This window comes from Suricata suricatta, chromosome 9, assembly GCF_006229205.1.
Source record: "Suricata suricatta isolate VVHF042 chromosome 9, meerkat_22Aug2017_6uvM2_HiC, whole genome shotgun sequence".
Classification (NCBI taxonomy): domain Eukaryota; kingdom Metazoa; phylum Chordata; class Mammalia; order Carnivora; family Herpestidae; genus Suricata; species Suricata suricatta.
In genome coordinates, this window is record NC_043708.1 from 84,294,402 (window position 1) to 84,318,022 (window position 23,621).

General features: G+C 34.8%; 1 protein-coding gene across 4 annotated transcripts in view; it reads left to right on the plus strand.

Annotated features, from left to right (window-relative positions):
• CTDSPL2 (CTD small phosphatase like 2) overlaps positions 1-23,621 on the plus strand; it is a 76,676-nt gene that overhangs the window by 44,854 nt on the left and 8,201 nt on the right. For all 4 annotated transcript variants that reach the window (XM_029951364.1, XM_029951361.1, XM_029951363.1 and 1 more), the window contains exons 5-10: positions 5,350-5,565; positions 10,420-10,498; positions 10,797-10,908; positions 13,055-13,141; positions 23,374-23,436; positions 23,541-23,620. In XM_029951364.1, coding sequence (XP_029807224.1) covers positions 5,350-5,565; positions 10,420-10,498; positions 10,797-10,908; positions 13,055-13,141; positions 23,374-23,436; positions 23,541-23,620 — 637 coding nt within the window. The remainder of the gene's footprint in view (positions 1-5,349; positions 5,566-10,419; positions 10,499-10,796; positions 10,909-13,054; positions 13,142-23,373; positions 23,437-23,540; position 23,621) is intronic.

A 23,621-nucleotide genomic window follows, 5' to 3' on the forward strand; every position in this document is an offset into this window, starting at 1 on the left:
TAAATCCTGGTTGCTTGATTATTTAAATTTGTATTTGAATATGTTTCTGGATGATAATACGATTTTTTAAAAAGGCAGAATGGTGCACTATAAAATCTAGATGCTCTGGGGGGTGAAAGTCATGTATGTTAGCATATTTCAAAGGACTATGAAGTCCTATAATAGAAATAAAGCAAAAAACTACCTTTAACTTTGTTTAACCCCATATTTCCTAGACATATATGATCCAAAGAACCTTTTCTGTGGAACATCTGTTAACATCTTGTAAAACTAGCGCCCCATCGACCATCTTCGGAAATAACTGGTGTAGTGGGAAAAGAATGGGCTTTGGAATTAGAGAAATTTGTCTTAAAATTTCAGCTCTGTTGGGTGCCTGGGTGGCTCAGTCATTAAGCATCTGACTTCGGTTCAGGTCATGACCTCACAGTTCATGAGCTTGTGCCCTGCTTTGGTTGAGCATATGTCCCACTTGGGGTGAGCTTGAGCCCTGCTTTGGGTGAACTTGAGCCGATAAACATGAGCCTCACTTCTTTCTCCCTCTCCTTCCCCCCTCTTCTCTCTGCCCCTTGCCCTCTCAAAAATTAAATAATCCCAGCTCTGCCTCTTAGCTGTGTTTCCTTGGTCCAGTTCTTTAAGTTCTTGAGCCTCTTTATCTGTGAGAGAGGATAATTATTCTTAAATATGGGGTGGGGGCTATTTAAAGATTTCATGTCATTCATTTCAGTATCTGCTGTGTCCTGGCCATTATATTTGTTTCTAGAGATTCAAGCATATTTAACACATGCATGGTCCCTGTGCTCAAGGAGCTTACTTTTTTACAAGAGGGAGAGAGATCTATAAATAGGTATAATAAATTTTTATAAGTGCATTGATAGAGGTATGGGGTAGTATGGTATTGAGAGAATGGAATGGTTCTATATTCTGGGTGGCATCTCACAATAGTCTTTATAGAAAAGCTGAATCTTGGAAGTGGTAAAGGGTATTCCGGGTAGAATGAGCAGCATGAGCAAAGGCATAGTGTTTGAGAAACTGAAATTAGTTTGTTACAGATGGAGCATTGGATTTGAGGAGTGCACAGGATGGTTAGGATAGTTATAAAGATGGCAGATCAAAACAAACATGGTAAGATATTTGAATTTCATCCTTAGTGGGGCATGACTGAAAGGTTTTAAACTGGTGAGTAATGGACAGATTAGTGTTTTCAAAAGTCATAAGGTGTCAGCTACATTCTAAAAAGGTCGGATCAGGAGAAAACAATTAGTAGACGTGTGGTCCATATGAGCCTTCATGCAACATTAATTGTGATATTAGAGAAAAGAAGGATCAAGGATACAAAATAGGCAGATTTTGAGCACACATTGGAGGTGAAAGAGACCAGAGATTAAGATGACACAAGGTTATTTTTTCAAGAGAGCTTCGGTTCTAGGAGATCAGTGGGCCATAATGAGTTTGAGATGCCATGAAACAACCAAATAAAAATATCTGGTAGTCATTTGTCCTTCTGGTGTGGAGCTTAGAAATCTGGGTTTAAGCAGTAGACTGTTGTATTACCAGTTTATAGGTATCATTTGAAGCTAATGGAGTAAATGTTCAGAAAACTAAGATCTTGGGGGAATAGATTTAAGGACTGGACAAAGTAAAAGAAGCCAACAAAAACACACAAGAAGCCAGAATATTTTGTGTCATAGACACCAAAGGAAAAGAGAATATCAAAACCCAGGGGCAAACAATTCTGAAGATTGAAGGAAAGGAAATGGGTATTGAAAAGATACTGTTGAACCTGGCAATTGCAAAATTATTGGTTTCTTTCTTTTTTAAAAAATATTTATTTATTTATTTATTTATTTTTGAGAGCGAGAGAGAGGAGTGGGGAGAGAGAGTGAGAGTGAGTGAGAGAGTGTGTGTGAGCAGGGGAGGGCAGAAAGAGAGGGGAGACACAGAATCTGAGGCAGGCTCCAGGCTCTGATGCAGGGCTGAACTCATGGACCACAGGATCATGACCTGTGCTGAAGTTGGATGCTTAACCAACTGAGCCATCCAAGTGCCCTAAGTTTCTTTTGCCAGAATTGTTTTAGGAGAGTGGCTGGAGTTGGAAGCGTAACACCTTTGGGTTAAAAGAGTAAAATGGAGAGTAAGAAAGGAAGCAGCAAATGTAGGTTACTGTTATGAACTACTTGACTATAAAACTAGAGAGGTTACAAAGTCTCTTAAAGAGTAGTTTGTATTTGTTAGAGACAAGCATGTTTATAAGCCTCAGGGAAGGGTCTAATAGAAAGAGATTGAAAATGGAGAATAACTAGTGAAAGGTGTCTACTGACAGAGATGGGATTAAGGAAACAGATAGTAGAAGGATTAGAACAGAGAAGGGAGGGAGAAGAGATGTTTTTCTCTAATGCTGAAGAAAAGAAGCCATGAGGTGTGTGCAGAAATAAATGTTTGGAGAGAAGAAGTTGATTTTTGGTAAGTTACTTTTTCTTTGAAGGAGGAGATGGTACCGTGTGCTTAGATTCCTGGTGGCAGGGACTGAAGAGAACAGTGAAAGTTTAGAATGTTTGTTGTTGGATATAATTAAAAGAAACATACTATTCCAATAAGCCTTTAAGTTACATTGATTCAAGAGATTCAAGAGAGATTTCTATGATGGATGACAATGGAAAGGTAAGGAACAAGAACTAAGTGGCTGAAGCTGCTGGCTTGTGTGGATATACCATGAAGTCTAACTAGTTGAGAAGGGTGGGGAAGGGGCTGTTAAGGGATTGTTTGGAATGAAAGCGACTGGCCTTGTAAAACATGAAGGTCACATGTAATGGGAATATGAAATAGATAATTAAAAGATTAGAAAGTTGTGGTAGGGGATTGATATATTTGAACTTTAGTTTTTAGAGATGAACAGTTTCTTAATGTGAATGTCCAGGTTATGGTCACGATACTTGGTAAAGAAAACAATGTGAATGAAGATGGAGCTAAAGGGGGCAAGACCTTTGATTAGTCTTAGGGATGAGTCATTGACGTCACCTGTAGTAACAACTAGCAGGTGTTTCCTAGAGCTTTAAACTGGTAGCTAGGTGTTAAATTCCTCTGATAGGATGCTGGCAACAGTTGGTAGATAACAGCAGTGGGGATAAATGAAGAATTATACAGCTAGGTGACATCAGCCTCAAAGGAGCAGGGATTTTTGCACATTAATGGAAAACGAATGATCTGGTGGCAGCAATGGAGTAAATGAATTCTGATTTAGTTAGGTTTTTTTTTTTTCCCCGATCAAGCCTCTTCTTTTATTGAGCTAGTTAGTATTTTGAATATGGAAGAATGAAGAGCTTTGAGGGGAAGGGTATCAGGAAAAGAGATTTTTTTTGAAATAAGTCACATTTAAAGCTATGAGGGAGAAGGAATGTTGTGTGAGAAAGTTGAGAGTATGGGAGGTTGATTTTGTTGTTGAAAGTGATATTTGGAGGATTCCATAAAGAAATAGAAAGAGTTGAGGTCATCTCATGGTGGAAGAAGAATTGGTCAGCAGAATCATCTAGATTGTGGCTGAGTATGATTAGTAACCTAGCTTCAGTCTTTGTTACTGAGATGGAATCTTGTTAGGAATTGTTCTTGTGTCTCTGAATAAAAATGTTCTGATGGTTAGGTTAACAGCTCATTCTTTCGTAACCACTCCTGGTTTATTTTTAATTTTATTTTTAATTTTTTTAATGTTTTTATTTACTTCTGAGAGAGAGAGAGACAGACAGACAGACAGCATGAGCAGGGGAGGGTCAGAGAGAGGGAAACACAGGATCCGAAGACAGGCTCCAGGCTCTGAGCTAGCTGTCAGCACAGAGCCCAACGTGGGGCTCGAACTCAACAAACTGTGAGATCATGATCTGAGCCGAAGTTGGACGCTTAACCACCTGAGCCACCCAGGTGCCCCCACCCCTGGTTTAAAAATTACAACTCTGGACTAATTAGTTACTGGACTAATTTTGAGATAATGAAAAATACACACACACACACACACACACACACACCCACACACACCCACACACACACACACCCACACCCACACCCAGATCGTAGTAGACAAATACTTGCTTTATTGAAAAGAAGTTCTGTAGTCAACAATATTGTATTGTATACTTTGAAGTTGCAAAGAGACTAGATCTTAGATTTTCTCACCACAAAAAATGGTAACACTGTGGCAGGATAGAGGTGATAGCTAATAGTAGGTTGATAATCATTATGCAATATATAAATGTTAAATTAGCATGTATACCTAAAACTCAAGGTTATATGTCCATTATAGCTCAATAAAATTTTTTTAAAAGTTCTAGATTATTGACTACTTGACACTAACTGGATGTTTCTATTTTTTTTTAAATTTTTTCTTTTTATTGCTTTTTATTTTATTTTTGAGAGACAGAGAGAGACAGCTGGAGCAGGGGAGGGTCAGAGAGAGAGAGACACAGAATCCGAAACAGGCTCCAGGCTCTGAGCTAGCTGTCAGCACAGAGCCTGACACGGGGCTCGAACCCACGAACAATGAGATCTGACCTGAGCCGAAGCCGGATGCTCAACCGACTGAACCACCCAGGCGCCCCTAACTGGATGTTTCTAAACTGTTTGAACACTCATAAGAAAAATTTTGTTCACCAATAGCACTTTACCTTATAATAGGCCTTATTGCTCATTATTTAAAGTATCTAGACGAGACTCACTGAACAATGGTATCCTCAGCTCTGTGTTGCATTTAGGTTTTCCAAATATTTTATGAGTTTGTTTTTCACTATTTAATTTTAGTTCTGTTAAAATGTATTTGAGGGACGCCTGGGTGGCTCTTTCAGTTAAGTGACTAGCTCTTGATTTTGGCTCACATCATGATGTCACAGTTCGTGGGATCAGGCCCTCTGTGGGGCTCTGCACTGACAGTGCAAAGTCTGCTTCAGGTTCTCTCTCTCCCTCTGCCCCTCCCCTACTTGCTCACAAACTCTCTCAAAATAAACAAACATTTAACAAAAACCTTTATTAAAATATATTTGATGTACAACATTATGTAAATTTAATATGTTGGCGTGACACATTTATATATTGTAATATGATTGCCATGTAGCAATAATTAGCACCTCTATCACATTATATAATTATCCTTTCTTTTTAGTGATTGGAATAATTAAGTTCTAGTCTCTCAGCATGTTTGATGATTATAATACAGTATTGTTTTCTGTATTCACTGTATTGTGCCTTAGGTCTCTAGGTCTTATGTTTGCTTGCCATATAAGTTTGTACCCTTAAAAACATCTATCCTATCCTCCTACCCCCTTTTGATTATTTAAGTGATGGTTGTAAGTATGCTGAATCTGATTATAGGAACATCAGGATCCGATTCTCCAGGACAGGCTGTGGAAGCGGAAGAGATAGTAAAACAACTTGATATGGAACAGGTGGATGAGATCACTACCAGTACTACGACATCAACTAATGGAGCAGCTTACTCAAACCAAGCAGTTCAAGTCAGGCCATCAATAAATAATGGTTTAGAAGAAGCAGATGAAACAGTTAATCGTGATATCCCACCCCTTACAGGTGAAGAAAATTCCTTTTCTTATGCATCTTCATGATTTATAAAAATACAGTATTTGTTTACTTTTCTTTAATAGGTCAAATGCATGTTTTTCTTCCTTGAACATAAGACAGTTAAAATTGAAAATCAAACTTTCTCCCAGAAATTCAGTTTGAAATTGAAACTTTTTAGAAGGTTGTTTTGATTATGAGTCATTTTACAGTTTAATTATTTGTACTAATCTTACTAGTTAGAGAAATTGAACACAAATAGTAAAATATATACTCCCATTTATGAGTGTATTTATTGTAATTGCACCAAGTCTCAGACCCTTAGGTCTGAAGTCCCTACCTAACAGCAGACTTATACCTTCAGATTTGTTGCATGTATAGATGACATCCGCGCCCCCGCCCAAAGAAGCTTTTATTTCTATATCTTTCCCTGTGTCCACACTTTGCAGCCTAATTCTGGATCCTTATAAAGGCCAAACATAATTGTTTGGTCCCTGAGCCAGTTGTCCTGGAAATGTAGAACACATGCGATCAGAATTTATTACGTCTGAGGGTTGTGGTATACAGATGTATAAGGCTAAAAGATGAAACTGTTCCATCATACTTAAAAGCAGAAATAAAATTTAGGACGGTCATCTTTTCTCAGAACAAAATGTTAGGCTTTTATTTTAAATTAGAAAATTTTTTTCTTGTTTATTTTTTTATCTCCAGAGAGAGAGCATGAGCAGGGGAGGAGCAGAGAGGTGGGAGAGGGAGAATCCCAAGCAGGCTGCACAGAGCCTGACATGTGGCTCAATCTCACAAACCATGAGATTGTGACCTGAGCTGAAATCAAGGAGTCAGACACTTAACCAACAGCCATCCAGGCACCCTAGATTTATTTCTTAACAATGCCAGGCATTTGAGAGACCTTATCACATATGTATTGGTTCAGAAATATAGTTTGGTATAAGTCGTATAATGTTCTTACCTTGAATATAAAGGGGAAACTTGAAAAACTATAATCAGAACAGCTGAAAGCATTTAAAGATGCATACAGTTACGAAGTTTCTGCATAGTGCAACCTAGTCATACCAGTATGAAAAGTAACATAAAATAGGAAAGATTTATTTTAACTTGGTCAACTAAAAGATTAGGCTCTGTAATGTTAATACCTATAGTTAAATTATAATGTTATAATTTAAGAATAATATTAAATCTGACAAATCAACATGCTGCACATTGTTCTTTCTTGGGGGGGTTAAGACTTGCAAATGAACCTACTTTTGACCTGTCATTTTATGCTCATTCCTTTGCCAGTGTTTAGGCTAGTAAATTTTAAAGTGTAAACTAAGTCAAGGGCTTTGGGCTTCCTGTTTGATGTTTGTCCTATATGTTTTTTTTATATGTCTTTTATTTATTCTTGAGAGACAGAGAGAGACAGTGCAAGCAGGGGAGGGTCAGAGAGAGAGGGAGGCACAGAATCTGAAGCAGGCTCCAGGTTCTGAGCTAGCTGTCAGCACAGAGCCCGACGCGGGGCTCGAACCACGAACTATGAGATCATTACCTGAGCCGAAGCCGGATGCTTAACCGACTGAGCCACCCAGGCGCCCCTGTCCTATATTTTTGTCCTGCTGTTTTGTTTTTGGGTTTTTTTCCCGACAACTATGAAGGTGGAGAAGGGATTTCTATAACCATAGTGATTTCTAGAGGGGAAAAGTAAAATGTACTTCTGTTGTCTCATTTATTCATTTAATCCCCTAACATTTGTTGAACATCTATTTTTTGTGATTGGTATTGTTTATAAAGATGAACAAGATAATGGTTCTTGACCCTAACGAGTACTAATTGATGAGCCACCATACACAGAAATTACTATACAGTGCTGTTACATATAAATGAGCAAAATGATGAGAAGGCACATTATATCCTGACAGGAGAGAAATAAAATTTTTGCTGATCTTAAAAAGATGAATATGAGTGACAGAAGTTGTTACTTTTCCTTAAATTCAAGAACTGAGCCAAAGAGAACAAGACAGAAGGAGGCTGGCTCTACCATTTACTTAGCTTTGTGACTTTAGACAACTTAAGATCACGTGAGACAGGTTTTTTTTTTTTTTTAGCTTTAAAAGGGTAATAATAATTCATGTTTTTAAAGGCTAAATGGAATGAAAGAAACATGGTCAGCATGAAGGCCCTCAAATATTACTTCCTTTCTTTGAGGTTAATAGGAATTTGAAACAGACGTGGTTAGTTGTATTTTTCCATTAACCCGTAGGCTAATGAACTGTCTTTGGTATAAAGTATTACAGATGGACAAAAGTTATGATTTACATCTTGCATCATTCACTGAACATACTGTGTTACAAGGTAATTCATACATGAGAAATTAATATGTAGTAATAGAAAAAACTATTTCTTTTGTCTTGAAAGACTGTTATCCACCACTATTCCATTTCTACAGACAGATTACAGCCGTTTTGCTGTGCTCCACTATCTTTGTCCTTTTGGACTACTATAACAAATTACCATAGACTAGGTGGTAGCAGAAATTTATTTCTTACAGTTTAGGAGGCTGGGAAATCCATGATCAAAGTGCCAGCAGATTCAGTCTGTGGCTAAGGGCTTGCTTTCAGGTTCATAGACAACTGTCTTCTCATGCATCCTCACAAGGCAGAAGTTGTGTGAGCTTTCTGGAGTCTCTTTGTTTTTGTGGGTTTAAAAATTTTTTTTATTTTCTTAATTATTTTTAAATTTTTAAATATTTATTTTTGAGAGAGACAGAGAGCGAGCATGAGTGGGGGAGGGCAGAGAGAGAGGGAGACACAGAATTTGAAGTAACCTCCAGGCTCTGCGCTGTCTGCACAGAGGCCCCCGTTGTGGGGCTTGAATTTATGACCCACAACATCATGACCTGAGCCAAAGTCAGATGCTTAACTTACTGAGCCACCCAGGCGCTCCATTGTTTGTTTGTTTTTGAGAGGGAGAGAGAGAGGGAGGAAGACAAAGTATCCAAGGTGCACTCTGCCCTGACCGCAGAGAGCCTGGTGTGGAGCTCGAATTCACAAACCGAAAGATCATGACCTGAGCCCAAGTTGGACACTGAACCAACTGAGCTACCTGGGTGCCCCTGGAGTGTCTTTTATAAGGGCACTGATCCCACTCATGAGGGCTCTGCCCTAATGACCTCATGACATCCCAAAGTCTTCACCTCCAAATACCATTTTGGGGTGCATTTCAGTCTCTAGCATCCAACTTAAGCTTTTATCTAAAACATTACTTCTAAATAATAATGTTGTCTCTTGTCTTCTTCTTGAATTTAGGTTGTAATTATTGGGGCGCCTGGGTGACTCAGTTGGTTAAGCGGCTGACTTTGGCTCAGGTCATGATGTCGCGGTTCATGAATTGGAGCCCTGCATCAGGCTCTTGGCTGACAGCTCAGAGCCTGGAGTCTGCTTCGGTTTCTGTGTCTCCTTCTCTCTCTGCCCTTCCCCTGCTCACGCTCTGTCTCTCAAAAATAAATAAACATTAAAAAACATTTTTTAAAAAGTTATAGCTATTGTCTAGAAAATTCCCAGCATAAATTTTTTTAAGTTTTTTAATTAATTTAAGTAATATGTATACCCAGGGTGGATCTCGAACTCAGGACCCTGAGATCAAGAGTCATTCATTCTTCTGATTCAGCAGGCTAAGTGCCCCTCCTACTATGATTTCTAAAGCTCTGTCAGTTGATAGAATTTTAGTTTAAACATAAACTGCACCACGTGTCATGGAATATAGAACTGCTTCATGATTATTAGGTTGCTTGTAAATTAGAGTAAAATAAAGCCTCCTCTAAAGCAGTGGTTTCTATATAGAGCAGTATTTCTTTTTAATTTTTTAATGTTTTTGTTCATTTTTTGAGAGAGAGTATGAGTGAGGGAGGGGCAGAGAGAGAGAGAGAGAGAGACAGAATCTGAAGCAGGCTTCAGGCTCTGAGCTGTCAGTACAGAGCCCAAAGCAGGGCTTGAACTCACAGACTATGAGATCATGGCCTAAGCTGAAATTGGTTGTTTAACCCGCTGAGCCACCAGGTACCCCTAGAGCAGAATTTCTTTAACTTTTTAAAAGATTTTAGATAGCCTTGAGGTTCCTGGAAAAATGTACATACAACATAAGTCCACAAGGGGGTGAACCTCTTAAAGAATGTTCATATATCTCAGGTTAAAAACTACCTTTAGGGGTGCCTGGGTGGCTTAGTCGGTTAAGCGTCAGGCTTCAGCTCAGGTCATGATTTCATGGTTCGTGGGTTTGAGCCCACGTTGGGCTCTGTGCTGACAGCTCAGAGCCTGGAGCCTGCTTCGGATTCTGTATGTCCCTCTTTCTCTGACCCTCCCTTGCTCCAGCTGCCTCTCTCTGTCTCTCAAAAATAAATTAAAAAAAAAAACCAAAAACTACCTTTAGGTCTATTGTCAGCACATACATATGTATTGATTTTTCATTGATCATTTTTCAGTGATCAGTAACGATTAAGAAATGTTACTGCTGCAAGAGCCCCATGAAGTTTTCATGGTTATACACATAGACACTATCCAGTTATAAACTGAAGTTTTGTGGAGTGTTTTTTTCTGGCAATAAGTAGTAAATTTTTTCTTTGCTATTAAGGATTTTTAATTCTACTAGCCATGATAGCTTGCCATTTTATCTATAATGGCAGTTTTTTCCTTTGCTTCTGGAGTTAGATTTATGTGTTGATAAATTTGCTTTGAAATACTGATTATAAGTTATTTCTGTTGTATCTTTAACCTAAAATACACAGGGCATCGGGAAAATCTTACGTAAAATCAGTAAAAATGTATACTCATAGTGAGTTAAAACTAACATTTTGTTTTTCATTTTATTAAATAGCACCAGTAACTCCAGATAGTGGTTATTCATCAACTCATGCAGAGGCCACCTATGAAGAAGACTGGGAAGTATTTGACCCGTGAGTTTGTTTTGTTTCTGTCTTTTGTTTTCCTTTCCCTCTTGAAAGTATGTGTGTGGAAGAGTGGCTCAATGGTATAATTGCAAAGATCATGTGACCTGTAGGTATTAATAATTTTACTGGGTTATTGAAATACTAATTTATATATTTTCAGTTTTATTTATGTTTCATAGGTTTGGTTTACTAGGTTAAATGTATATTATTTAATTAAAGATTTACATATGAGCTGAATTTAGTAATATGTTTTGTATTTATAAAAAATAGAAATGTTGAGATTTTTAAAAAATATTATTTATAGGTATTACTTCATCAAACACGTTCCACCACTAACAGAAGAACAACTAAATAGGAAACCTGCTCTTCCATTGAAAACAAGAAGCACACCAGAATTTTCCCTAGTTTTAGACCTGGTAAGTATATTATCTATAGAGGTAGAGAAAGTAAGTTAAATTTATTTTTTAAAAATACTAGCTAAAAATACCTAAAAGGGTACAATTGAATGAATAGGCTTACACATTTACCTGATGTGTCCAAGATGTTCCAAAATGGTTTTATTTGAAGTATAGTCTAATGCCAGGATCCACGGTTGGTATCAGGTACTCTTTGACGTAAATTAGGCTTTCATTTTTTGTATTTAAGTTAGTTCTTTCCTCATATTTCTGAAACCATTGTGATATATATTTTTTTAAATTTCCCAATAAATTCTAATTTGATTTCATGCTTAGATTTCACCTTTTTTGGGTGGTGGTGGTGATGGTGGTTAGGATTATGTTTCCCTGAAGGACCAAATACTATCTGAGTCCCAGTGAGTTAACCTTATGCAAGATTATAGTTATTTTCCTGTTCTTATTTTTATGTATTATCTAATACCAATAACTATTAGTAGACTACCCAAAGCATGAGCTCTTACTGCTAATTAAACCTTTGATACGTTCTCTTGGTGTGTTAGAAATTTATATTTTAGGATACTAGAAGAGCTTTGAAAGCTGAACATTTACCTCTTACATAATACTGGAAACATTTTATGATTTAGCCTTTGTTACTGGTATCCTATAATTGGAGATTTACTTCTCATAAATTTTTTTTCTTGACAAAAAGATTATTATTTTAAATCTTAATTAGCATGTATAGTTCTCTTTTGAGAGTTCAGTACCTTAGCCTTTGCCCAGCCAAAGAGGTGTAAGAGAGGTATCCAGAGGTCCTAACTATTAAGGTATTTATTAGAGGATAAGTAGAAAGAGAAAAATTTTGAAACTATTATGAGTAGTTTAGATGTGATGTGCAAGTTAGTGGAAAAACTGAAAAAAGATTTTGTTACATTTTTATGTTAAGAGTTGATGTGGTCATCATAGCAAGTTTGACCATGTAATTTTTAATCCAATGTAAAGGTAAATAGAGAAGGAAAGATAGAAATTGGCTGTGCATAAGTGAATAATTTTATAGAAGTAAATGAAGAATTATCAAAATTTAGATAGTATGTAAATGAAGTAGTAGAATTAGTTATTCAGTTGTAGGAAAGAGGATACTTTTTTTTTTTAAGATAAGACAGTACCTTGAAATGTGTAGTCTGATATGCTATTAAAAGAAAATGAGGCATATCTAGAGTATTTTTTGCTCTTTGCCTCCCCAGAGTTAACTTTAGGTTAAAAGAAACACTCCAGCTAATAAGATGTGGAATCACAAGGTATGAACATTTGTGTTTCATTTTAATTCATTTTAAATGCATTGAAAAATTTTGGGGGTAGTCTTGGCAGCTTTTTAAAAGAAAGCATTTTGTCATTTAACTACAAATAGAACTCCTGTTTTTTTCATCATTCAGTATTTAAGAAATATGAATATTTGCACGTATCTGAGATTGAATGATCCTCACCTTCTTATCCTCTTAATGAGAAAACAGTTTGGTGATGAAAGAGGACAAGTCTTCATTGACTGCTAATTTAGTTAAATAATGTTTATGTCTGGAACATATTCAGCAGATACTAAGACATCCATTTTATAAAATAAAAGTCTTTATAAAAGATTTAAGGATAAGGAGCTATGGGAATAAAATATATGTAATTTAAAAAATATTTAGATTCTAAACTTACATTTGTTAATTGTTAAATAAAAGGAGTGTATATTTATTATACTTAGCAGAAAATTGGCAAGTGCAGAACTCAGAGCAGTGTTCTCAGACTGGGCATACATTGGAATCACCTAAAGGGTTTATTAAAATATAGATTGCTGAGCTCCTTTCTTCTTTACCCACTTCTGAGTTTTTGAATTATCACAAGTGGAGCTGGAGAATTTACATTTCTAACTAGTTAGTTATTTGCCTTTCTAACCCAGAAGATGCTGACACTTCTTGCTGGTCCAGGGACCATACCTGAGAACCAGTGGATTAGAAAATTCTATTCCAAATTGCTGTGTCACACACAGCAATGTATGATAAATATAAAATCCCACATATGAGTGAGTACTTTAAAAAATGTATTTTGTGATCATGGGTACATAAAATTATCATTTGAAATTTCTTTTAGTGTCTTGGTTTATTCAATATGTGTTTTCTATTTTAAGGATGAAACACTAGTACACTGTAGTCTAAATGAGCTAGAAGATGCAGCACTTACTTTTCCAGTCCTTTTCCAAGATGTCATTTATCAGGTAATTAAAAAGTTTTTTTTAACTTGGTTTTTGGCCTGTTAGATAATGTTCTGAACTAAGAAATCTTTTGTAATTTTATTTATGTGTGTAAAATTTAATGTGTTTTTTCCTAATGAGTTTCATCAATACATAACTGATTTATTAACACAAAGTAGCATCATGCTAAATAATTATATAAAATATTAAATGTTATCCAAAATGTGAACATTTTTTAACCCAGTGATCTCTGCTAGTTTCATAATATGTTTGCCAGCAGGTGGAGGCAGAAGCACTGACAACATAGATCCCCAAGAAGAACCTGCCAGGTTAACACCTGGTGTTACGTTTTTTTGTGTGTGTGTTTTATTTTTCCCCCAAATCTAGTTAGTATAAAGAAAACTCATTCCTTGTTGGTCATTTTTATTTCCTTTTGTAGTAATATGTTCTGTAGATTGTAGTTTGGTAGATTTACTTTCTATTAATCACAGAATTCCAGGACATTTCCAGTTATTGCTTTAAAAAGCTGGGTAAAAGCATTTCTCCCTCATCTATGTTGACAGGTAACTGTGCAAAAATACAAGTATCATTTACATTTCATTGTGAATTGTGTTGTTGGCCATAGCTTTTACTTTACATCTGAGATTTTCCTGTCATAAAATTTTAATGAATATATATGAATACACTTCGAAAATTGCAAAGTGCCTTTCTGTGTGGCGGTTGTTATTTAATTAGCATTACCATCATCCATACTATAGTTGTTGAAGGATTGGGAAAGGGTCAAAAAGTTTGTTCTTTGTCAAGAGGAAGCCAACCCAAGAATTAAATAAAGCCACAGAACATTTGCTGTGTGGATGATGAAAAGGTGTTCATGGTTGTTTATGTGCTCCTAATAGGCAGTTAGAATGTTGGTATAGTTTTCTCAGCACATGATGGTTACTCTCTTTTGGGAATCATAAAATTTCAGAGTTAAATAGAAGTTTGTGGTTCAGGAGTTACCTTACCTACTTCATCTTGTAATGAGTTGTAAGAGGATTTACTTTAGCACTTAATGTCAGTTCTAGTTTAACCTAGTTATCATGCTATTATCTGAGTACTGTATTCATTTCTCTTCTATGGAACCTGATTTTAGTTCTGATTTTTTATCAGAGAATGAGCAAACTATCCATAAATATAAGGGATTTTAAGATTTTTATATTCATTTTTAACTGGATATTATTTGGTTTAAGGTAATCCTTTTTCTTAGTAAGACATTTTCTGCCAAATAGGTTGTTCTTGTTTAGTTCTTGTTCCTGTCTTGTCAGGGACAGGAGTCTTCTGGAAAATATAAATAGTATAGCAGTATCTTCATAGTTTTCTCTTTTTACCTTGATAACTTTGGTTTTTTTGTTCAAAACTGGATTCAGGCCTTGAATTTAGAAAGGAAAGTTATTTGAAAAATATTAAATAATTGTTTTGGGATGACTTCTTAAGCTTTCTGATTTGAAATTTCTTGCAGATAGTTTTGGTCTGTTTATGTCATTTTTAATAGTGAAATAAACTTGGAAATTAGATGAATTTGATTCTTTCCTTTCATGAGCATTTCTTTTCATTGTGACCGTAAGGTTGAATTTTTTTCTTGCTGCTTCCACCATCTCTGCTTTAATTCTCTTCTTTTTTGTAAAGCTCTTATCATTTTTATTTGGATCTGGATAGTTGTCTTATTTTGAATAAAAGGCTTCTAGAGGTGCATACGACTATAATAAAAACTGTGTATGTACTGCATCTACCTTTGTGTAATTCAAAGAACTCTTTTTCTTTCATATTCTGAGATAAACTTTCCTAAACTGTAAAAGAAATCATGTAGCCTAAATTAGGAGCAGTGAGTAGGAAGTTTGAATCTTACAAGTTACAGGGATGATTGCATTTTAATATTATGATTTATTAGTTACTACATCATGAACAGAGTTTAGTCCCCCTTTAGTAAATTTTTGAGGATGTCCATAGTTAATATTGGGTACATTCCTTTGGATTTCTGGTTTTGGCTTAGCCATTCTGTCAGCTTTTTAAAAAAATAACTTTGAAGAGATCTTGGGTTAGGGTTCCCCCAGTTTTCAGACCAGCAAGCTCCCTTTAAACAGGGAATGATGTCTTTTAAACTTTCAGTGGTGTTGTCTCCATCTACTGGCAAAGAAGAAATATACACAAGGGTCTGAGATGATCTAAGAGATTTTGGAGAAACCACATTATTAGGTAAGATGTAACTTACATATTTAACCACTGCAATATAATGTGGCCCACTTAAAGGTTAGAAACCTGTAAAATACTATATATACTCTTAAAAAATAATTTATTGAGGTGAAATTCACAACATAAACCATTTTTAAGTGAACAGTTCCATGGCATTTATTTGTATACTCTTGAATATGTCAGTTCCATAGCATTTATGTATATACTCCTAAAAAATAAAATGGTAATGTTAAGATAGGATCAGATTCTTCATCTGAATCAGTGCCAGATAAAGTGTCCTCTTGGGACTTATTTTACTTTTGGTTTCTTTTTGTGGTAAGTTTGTTATGGTTGACCTATATCTAGTTTTAATTCTATGTGTTATTTTTCTTTCAACACAATTTAAAGTGTAAGTTATTTTATATATGTTTTAATAATCATCTATATCGGGGGTTGGCAAACTTTTTCCTGAAAAGGGCCAGTTTTTAATATTTTAGGTTCTGCAATCTCTGTTTCAGATATTTTTTTTTGCCATTGTAGCATGAAACTAGTCATAGACAGTAAGAATGTAATCAAATAAACATGTCTTCGTCCCAGTAAAACTTTATTTACAAAAATAAATGATGTTTGTATTTGGCCCATAAGCCCTAGTTTGCTGACCCTTGGTCTAATAATTATGAGAGTATATACAGTAAATTTACATAATCACATTCTAAGTGGAAGTAAGTAATCAAATGCTCATCAGAATTCTTGTTAATATATAGAAAAATTTTAAACTAGATCCACTATAATCTGATTGTGGGCTTTCTTAGTTTTTTTCAGAGGAAAGTTTGAGGGAAATTTAAGGTGACCACAATTCACAATTGAGACTCCCCGGTATATACTCTCCTTTTGATTGATAAGTAGGACTCAACTTACTTACTCAAGTCAGAATTTTTGAGCAGGTACATTATTCAGGCCTCAGTTTAGTATTTTGAGTGTATCTGAATTCCATTTCTCTGGGAGATTATAAAAACCCAAAAGATTCAACTCCAGATTAAAATTTGATACATGTTACTCCTGATACTATGTGGAGAGAGAGATTATAGTTTGTGTAGATGGAGAGAAAAAGTCATTCAAAAGAACTGAGCTTTTAAAGTGAGGGTATGGCATTTACAGAGAAAAGTGTATGGATTTTTGTTTGGTTTTTTTCCACCCCTTTAAGTTGGTTGTTTTTCCATAAAGTGTTTTATAGTTAGTTATTGGGGAAACGTATTTATTCATAGAATGGTGCAAATGCATTTAATATCTCAAAAAACAAGCGCATGATCAGTTCCAATGCACATTTAATTTTTATATTTAGCTTATATTGACACATTGTCAGGAAATCCATCTCGTGGTGTTACTCAGTTAAGAGGTCTCCACTGTATTTAGTTTCTGTTCCTGCAGATCCACCAATTCAAGACTCTAGGTCATCTCACTCCCTCTTCCATCCAGAAGATGACTTCTATCCACAAGCAGGACTGAATCAAAAGACAGATTTTTCACTTAGCTCTTGAGCTGAACCACCTCCTCAATGACCTTCCTCTATCTCCATCAAGAACTGGAGCTCAGTTTTTTGAAGATGTAATAGAGCTACTCAGCCCAAACGTGGCTAATTGAAGACAAAAAGAAGATGCCTCATATGTTTCACCACAGTGCAGCCAAACGTAACTGTGCTGTCCAACTCCTCATTCTGTAAAGTATGGCAGGGGCATCTGATTTTTGACTCTGTTCACCAATAAGACTTTAGCCAGTCAGTGGCTTTCTGAAGATCAGTAAAATCATCACACTTTGGGTCAGCTGTCCAGAAATCAGATTGTGGTAAGCACTCAAGGAGAGATAGGATCTGTAGGGAGCTACTTAATAAAGGATGCTTTGTTTTATTAGTAGAGGTTGCTTTTATGGGAAAAGTTGGGGGGAGAGGAGGGTGGGAAACTCCATGTTTAGCAAAGCTTAGACTCTTCCTTATCACTATAGTTTGTGTGTTTTCTTGGGTACCTTATAGCCTAGGATAGTTTTCATAAGGATCTCAAATATTTTATACCACAGAACAAGAAAAGTCAGTGAGTCAGTGGCTTCTATCTCTTCTTTATAGTCTTTCTTTAAAAAGTCAGCATTATGTTTGCTTTGTGGAGAAATAAGCAATCATGTAAAGGAAGAGTTTTGTAGTAAATACCTAATCACTTTTCCTTCTCTCAAGCTCTGGCTTAAATTGACACTAACCAAGAGGCATTTTGTTTTGAGCTTCATAAAATATAATTTTTGTTGTACAAAAGTCATATTTATAATATACCTTAAAACATTTGTGGTTCATGGATACTTAGTATTGAGGTTAAAGTAATATTTTAGCTGATAGGAAACAATATTGTAATAACCAATTGTAGGTTAATATTAAAAGTAATTTTAAAGTAACTTTCCTTATTAGTAATTATAGTTAGTCATTGGTACTATTTTTTCATTGTAATTATTCATTATTGATTTTTTAGGTTAATAAAAAGAAAGAGCTGAAACCTATAGTTAGCTGCCACTCAAAGATGATAAAATATATTTCATGGGAAATTCTTTGTATTCTTTTTAAATATATCGTAAAAGTAGAGGCAGTTTCTTTTAAAAAATGCATGGAAAAATTCTTATTCAGCAGCTGAAAATGTGCTGCAAATTTAGGAGACGTGACAGTTGTTTACTAAGCGTATTGAGCGGTTTAGGCAGTTTGGTTTGTTTTTAAAGGCAGCATTTTTTGTTTTACTAACTTGACCTTTTTTTTGTTTTTAAAATGACTAAAGTTTATTTAAATAAACCCAGCAATAGTTTACATACACACACACACACACACACACACACACACACACACACCAATTTTTACCTGAAAATTATGCTTTATTGCTAACTTCATTTTATCCCATGTAGACTCTATAGAGAAATTCCTTTTCATATTTTTGCTATTTGAAATAGTGTAATTTTTTGCAAAAGTTTTTAGTTTGTGGATTTTTAATTTTATTATTCTTGATTTTGATGTTCTAGTATTTACCTATTCATTTCCAGATTGATCTGCCTACAAATACTATCCCCAGTAGCTATCTACCTCTTGTTGGAATTATATTAAGCAAAGGATGACTGTAATGTCACCCAGGGGGTTATGAAGTTGAGGTCTCTGCAGGCCTACCTGGGCAACCTTCTTTCTATGAAGAGGATTTGGTTTTGTCTCTGTGCTCTAGTATTGATGCTAAGTGTTAATTAAGTTAAATGGTGAAACCATCAACTGATAGAACTCATGATTATTTTCACTCTTCTAAAAGTATAGATTACATCTTGTAGGGCTTTCTTTTTGAGTTGAGGTTGCTCAGTACTGTCCCATAGAATCATACTTATTCTAGCTATTCTCCTCATGACTACTAAATAATAAGGTGGATAAGTAATAGCCGTGGGCAGTCTCTGTGTGCCAGGCACTGGTCTAGGGGCTTTACATGTGTTAATTTCCTTAATCTTCACAACAACCCTATGAGGTAGGTACTCTTATTTTACTCATTTTATGTATGAGGAGACTGAGGTGTACAGAAGGGTTAACAAATTGACAGAGTCACTTGTATACCTGTGGTACGAATGGTAGGATTTTTCAGTTGTTATTAGCATCTCATTCTTCACATTCCACAGGATTATTGGTTTTCTACGGTCTTAAAGTCTTATCGGGCACCTGGGTGGCTCAGTCAATTAAACATCTGATTTCGGCTGAGGTCATGATCTCACGGTTCATGAGTTTGAGCCCTGCATTGCTCTGTCTGACAGTGCAGAGTTTGCTTGAGATTTTCTCTCCCTCCTTCTCTCTCTGCCCTCCGCCACGTGCACGCACATTGTCTCTCTCTCAAAATAAATAAATAAACTTAAAAAAAAAACTTACTGCTGATTAAATAAATTGCATTTACCAGTCATTTTATTTAAAAGGTGCCTTACTCTTAAGTGGGTGAGTCCCACAGAATTGACTTTTTTTTTTTTTTTTAACATATATCAATATGGGGTGCCTGGGTGCCTCAGTCAGTAGAGTATGTGACTCTTGATCTTGAGGTCATGAATTTGAGCCCCCTGTTGGGCATAGAGATTACTTTAAAACATTTTTTTAATAAAAATAAACATCAGTATAGCAATAAATTCAAAGGATATCATGGAAAAACTATTAAAATGTTTGTTTTTGAATATGTCAAGGTTATATTATCTGTGCTGAAAACTATTTAGAAATACTTTTCCTTAAAATATTTACATGTAATAGCTTTTTTTTTTTCTTATTCAGTTGCTAACAAGTGAAGCTGCTTTGGGGTGTTTTCTCCTCTTCTCCCTCTTCTTCTTCCTCCTTCATTTTCTTCTCCTTCTGCTTCTGCTTCATTCATGTTGTTAAAGTTATATATGAAATTTCTTTAAAAAGTGAAATAATCTATAAAATTAGATAAGATTTGGTAAACTAATAGAAATTATTCAGTATATATAGCTTGACATTGAATATTTAGTCATGAGTTTGAATTTAGACAGACTACTGCAAAATATTTATAATCATTTTACAACTTGATTGCTATTTTGTTGACTGCTTTTATTAAATTTAGTTTTATTAACCATTTATGGCCTGGTAGGATTATCTACATACACAATTATGGGACATTGTTATTGTCTTAACACCAAAGAAAGTACAGGCTATCAGGTATTTGTTCTTCTCAGGGAATCTTGATGTAATGTAATATTTTCTGTTATATATATTCATTACTTTTTCTATATAAAATTTAAACTTTAGTAACATCAGTCCATAAGATTATACAAGATTAGTTCCATTATCACAATTTTGCATGTATTTTTCTGATAAGAGTTTAACGTTTTCTATAATGAACATACTCATAAATCCTATCTTTGGGTAGTCATTGCTATTTAAGACATATCTTTGGGTATGGTATTTTTATATAATTGTTTCTTTATAGAATTCTGCATTATTTTTTAACTTTTGACTTTTTCAAAATGCATATTGTGTAGTGATAGATTAAAACTGTTTGTAGGGTAGATAGAATAATTGCCGTATATTTGGAGGGGCATATGTATTCCAAACTGAAGTGAAACTTTTAGCCTACTCTTAGATTTGGAAGACTACATTATTTTAAAAAGTTACAAGTTTGTAGAAGGATGGTTGTTGGTGAAATAGTAAGTAGGGAAAGAATGTGGAAATGGGAAATAGGCAGCTCAGGACAGGAATCTTTGTTATGAGAAAGTTAGGAAAAGGAAAATGTAGTTATGAGCATCTGTGGGATAGATTTTGGAGGCATACCTCTGTGCGTTTGTACATTTCTGTATCTTTGTGACCTAACACAATAAGTGATCATAGTCTCTTTGTATTATACATACCTTAACAGTTGTTCTGTTTCCTATTTTAAGCCTTAACAATTGTTGTTTCCTACTAGACAGTACTTAGTGTCTGACTTTTATATATTTCTGCTTTAATATATCCATCCACATGACTTCAACCTTACTGACCTTGTGTCTCCATTTCTATTTTTCTTTCTGAGATTTTACCTTTGTAGCACATAGAACCTTCACCCGTGCTCACTATTATTTTATACCTTTCTAGATTCTTTGTTTTCCCACTAAACACCTTAGTTTCTCTGTATATATTTTAATCCTGAATGACCTGTTCAAATAGTGAATCTGTTTTGGGGATAGGAACTTTTACAGTTGACAATTATTCTATTCTCATGGTAAGGAAATAGTTTATCAATCTATTTCCCCATCTTCAGTGCTACCTTTTTTTTCGTCCCCTGTAAACAAGTACATTTTGAATGTAATGTCAAATTTTAAGATGTATTTTTATATTAAGAATGGTCAGTGTAGTTGAGTGTATAATGAAGTTACAGTTTTGACTTAATCTAGAAGTCATGTATAAGAAGTTGGAAATGTCACCTTTGTATAGTGTTCTACTTACTTTGCTTGGGTAATACTGTTTACATAGAAGTATTCCTCTGAAATGGAAGTATGTTAGGATTCAGAGGAAGCAAATCCCAAATTACAGAGGCCTTGCTTAGGTTAGTTTATAGTATGGAGCAAGTGATAACAGGGAAATTGAGACCACAATTAAGTAATTAACATAAATGCAAAAATAAAATACTGTTTAATTAAATGTATGTAAATGATAAACTTTCTTAGCAACAAAAGGCTCTGTTGGTTCATAATTTATCATCCTCCTTGAGATGAGGTAATTGGAAAAAAAGTATTGACTAAATTGATTTTTTTCTTAATCATCACAAATCTATTTAACACCATAGTTAATAAAAAATGGTATTTCCATTTAAGGCAATCTATCGGTTACTTGGGTTGGATACAAAGTATACCAAATGTTTTTAGGATGAAAATGTTAAAAATAATTAGAAGAGTAGCTCATAGTTAAATTTCTTGGGCCTCATCCTAAATGATCGTGATTGGACACTGAGGATTTGGTTATTTTTGTTTGATCTAGTGGTCGGGGTATATGGCTTACTTTGTTTTTGATTAGCCAAGAAATTGAGATAAAATGCCTGACTAATAAGATTAAAAACAAGTAAACGTGATCATTCTAGCCTGGAGATAGAGGTAGAATGATATTATCATCACTCAAAATCTGTCTTCTACAAGTGATCAGTTTTTAAGGAAACTTCATAGTTGTCCTTATATAGTCATATATGCTTGCCTCTCTTTATCTGTCCTTATATAGTCATATATGCTTGCCTCTCTTTATCTGCTTATATTGCTTAACTTGGGTAATTTCATTTACTCAGCATATTTTTTTTTATTATCAGGTACTTACTATATATATATTTAGTATTGTCTTATGCCCTTTGGGCTTTGGAAACCATAAAGGAGGTACATGGTCAGTAGCTCCTAGAATTCTTCACATGATTTCCCTGTTCTATCCTAAAACAATCCCAGAACTAGATTTTTTAGCATGAGGGCATTTTTTTGTGCTGATGTGTGTTTATACAATTAAATTTCATGAAGTCTAGATTTTGAATTTGTTGCCACCAGTGTTTTCTTTTGTTATTGTTGTTGCTATTGTTGGTTTTTAATCTGAGTCCAGTGAATCTGGTGCACAGGTGTTCTATAAATATTGTTGTTCATGGTGTTTGGAGTTAATAATCACTTTTGAGTATAAAGTATAAATTTTTCTTTTTATAAAATTCTGTCATAAAATACAATTTAAAATCTTTTGCAGATCAGTTTTAGTGGTTGCTCATGGGTTATAATTCTGTTTTGTGAAAACTGGAGTAAGAGCTACATTAAATATAGGCAAGAAGATAGACACAGACATGAGGAAATAATGTATATAAGGCAGTTCTTTGGGTATTGTAGTCTTTCCTGATATTGCCATGTGGTTTTGATAACTGATGTGCCTATTATATTTTCAATCTCAAGTAGCCCAGTAGAACTAATTTAGATGCCACATCTGAATCAGTAAATGTAGAACAAGATTGAATTCTGAAAAATTCCACTTACGTAAACCCACCAATCCAGACATCTCTTTCTGGAACATTATTTACCTTACTAGAGATTTAAAATAAAGGTATTCTTAGCAGGTGATTGTTAAGAAGAAATTCTGAGTATAGAGGAAGGTCATTGAGACAGGTCAGCTAGAGGTGGACACACAGCCTGCCTAATAATTGGACGGATGCTACCTGGCTGGAAGATGGAGCTGATTGGTGGATCAAAATCTCAAAGGGAAACCTTCCATTTTTAGTTGAAACATTTATGAAAATTATATTCCACAAAGTACCATTATATTGTATGCTGCCATTTAACTATTAAGAAGTAACATCACTAATTATTATTACCCTACCAAAAGATTGTTTTAAGTCATATTTGGTATGTGAAATATATTTGGCTGAGTGGTACTTAGTATACTTTTCTATTACTTTAAAATATGAACATTTTAATTATGATATATCCAAAGTTAGAACACAACATATCTTATAAATAAGTTGTTTCTATTTTATAGGTTTATTTACTGAAGCTTATTTTTGTTATTTCTTTAGGTTTACGTGAGATTAAGACCATTCTTCAGGGAATTCCTGGAGCGAATGTCTCAGATGTATGAGGTAAACATGCTTAAGCTAATTGCATAAGTATTTTTATTTTATTCAATATAGTACCCATATTTAGATCATGTATAATGATTACTTCTTTTCCCCTGAATTTGTAGATCATTCTTTTTACTGCTTCTAAGAAGGTGTATGCAGACAAGTTACTGAACATACTAGACCCTAAAAAGCAACTGGTCAGG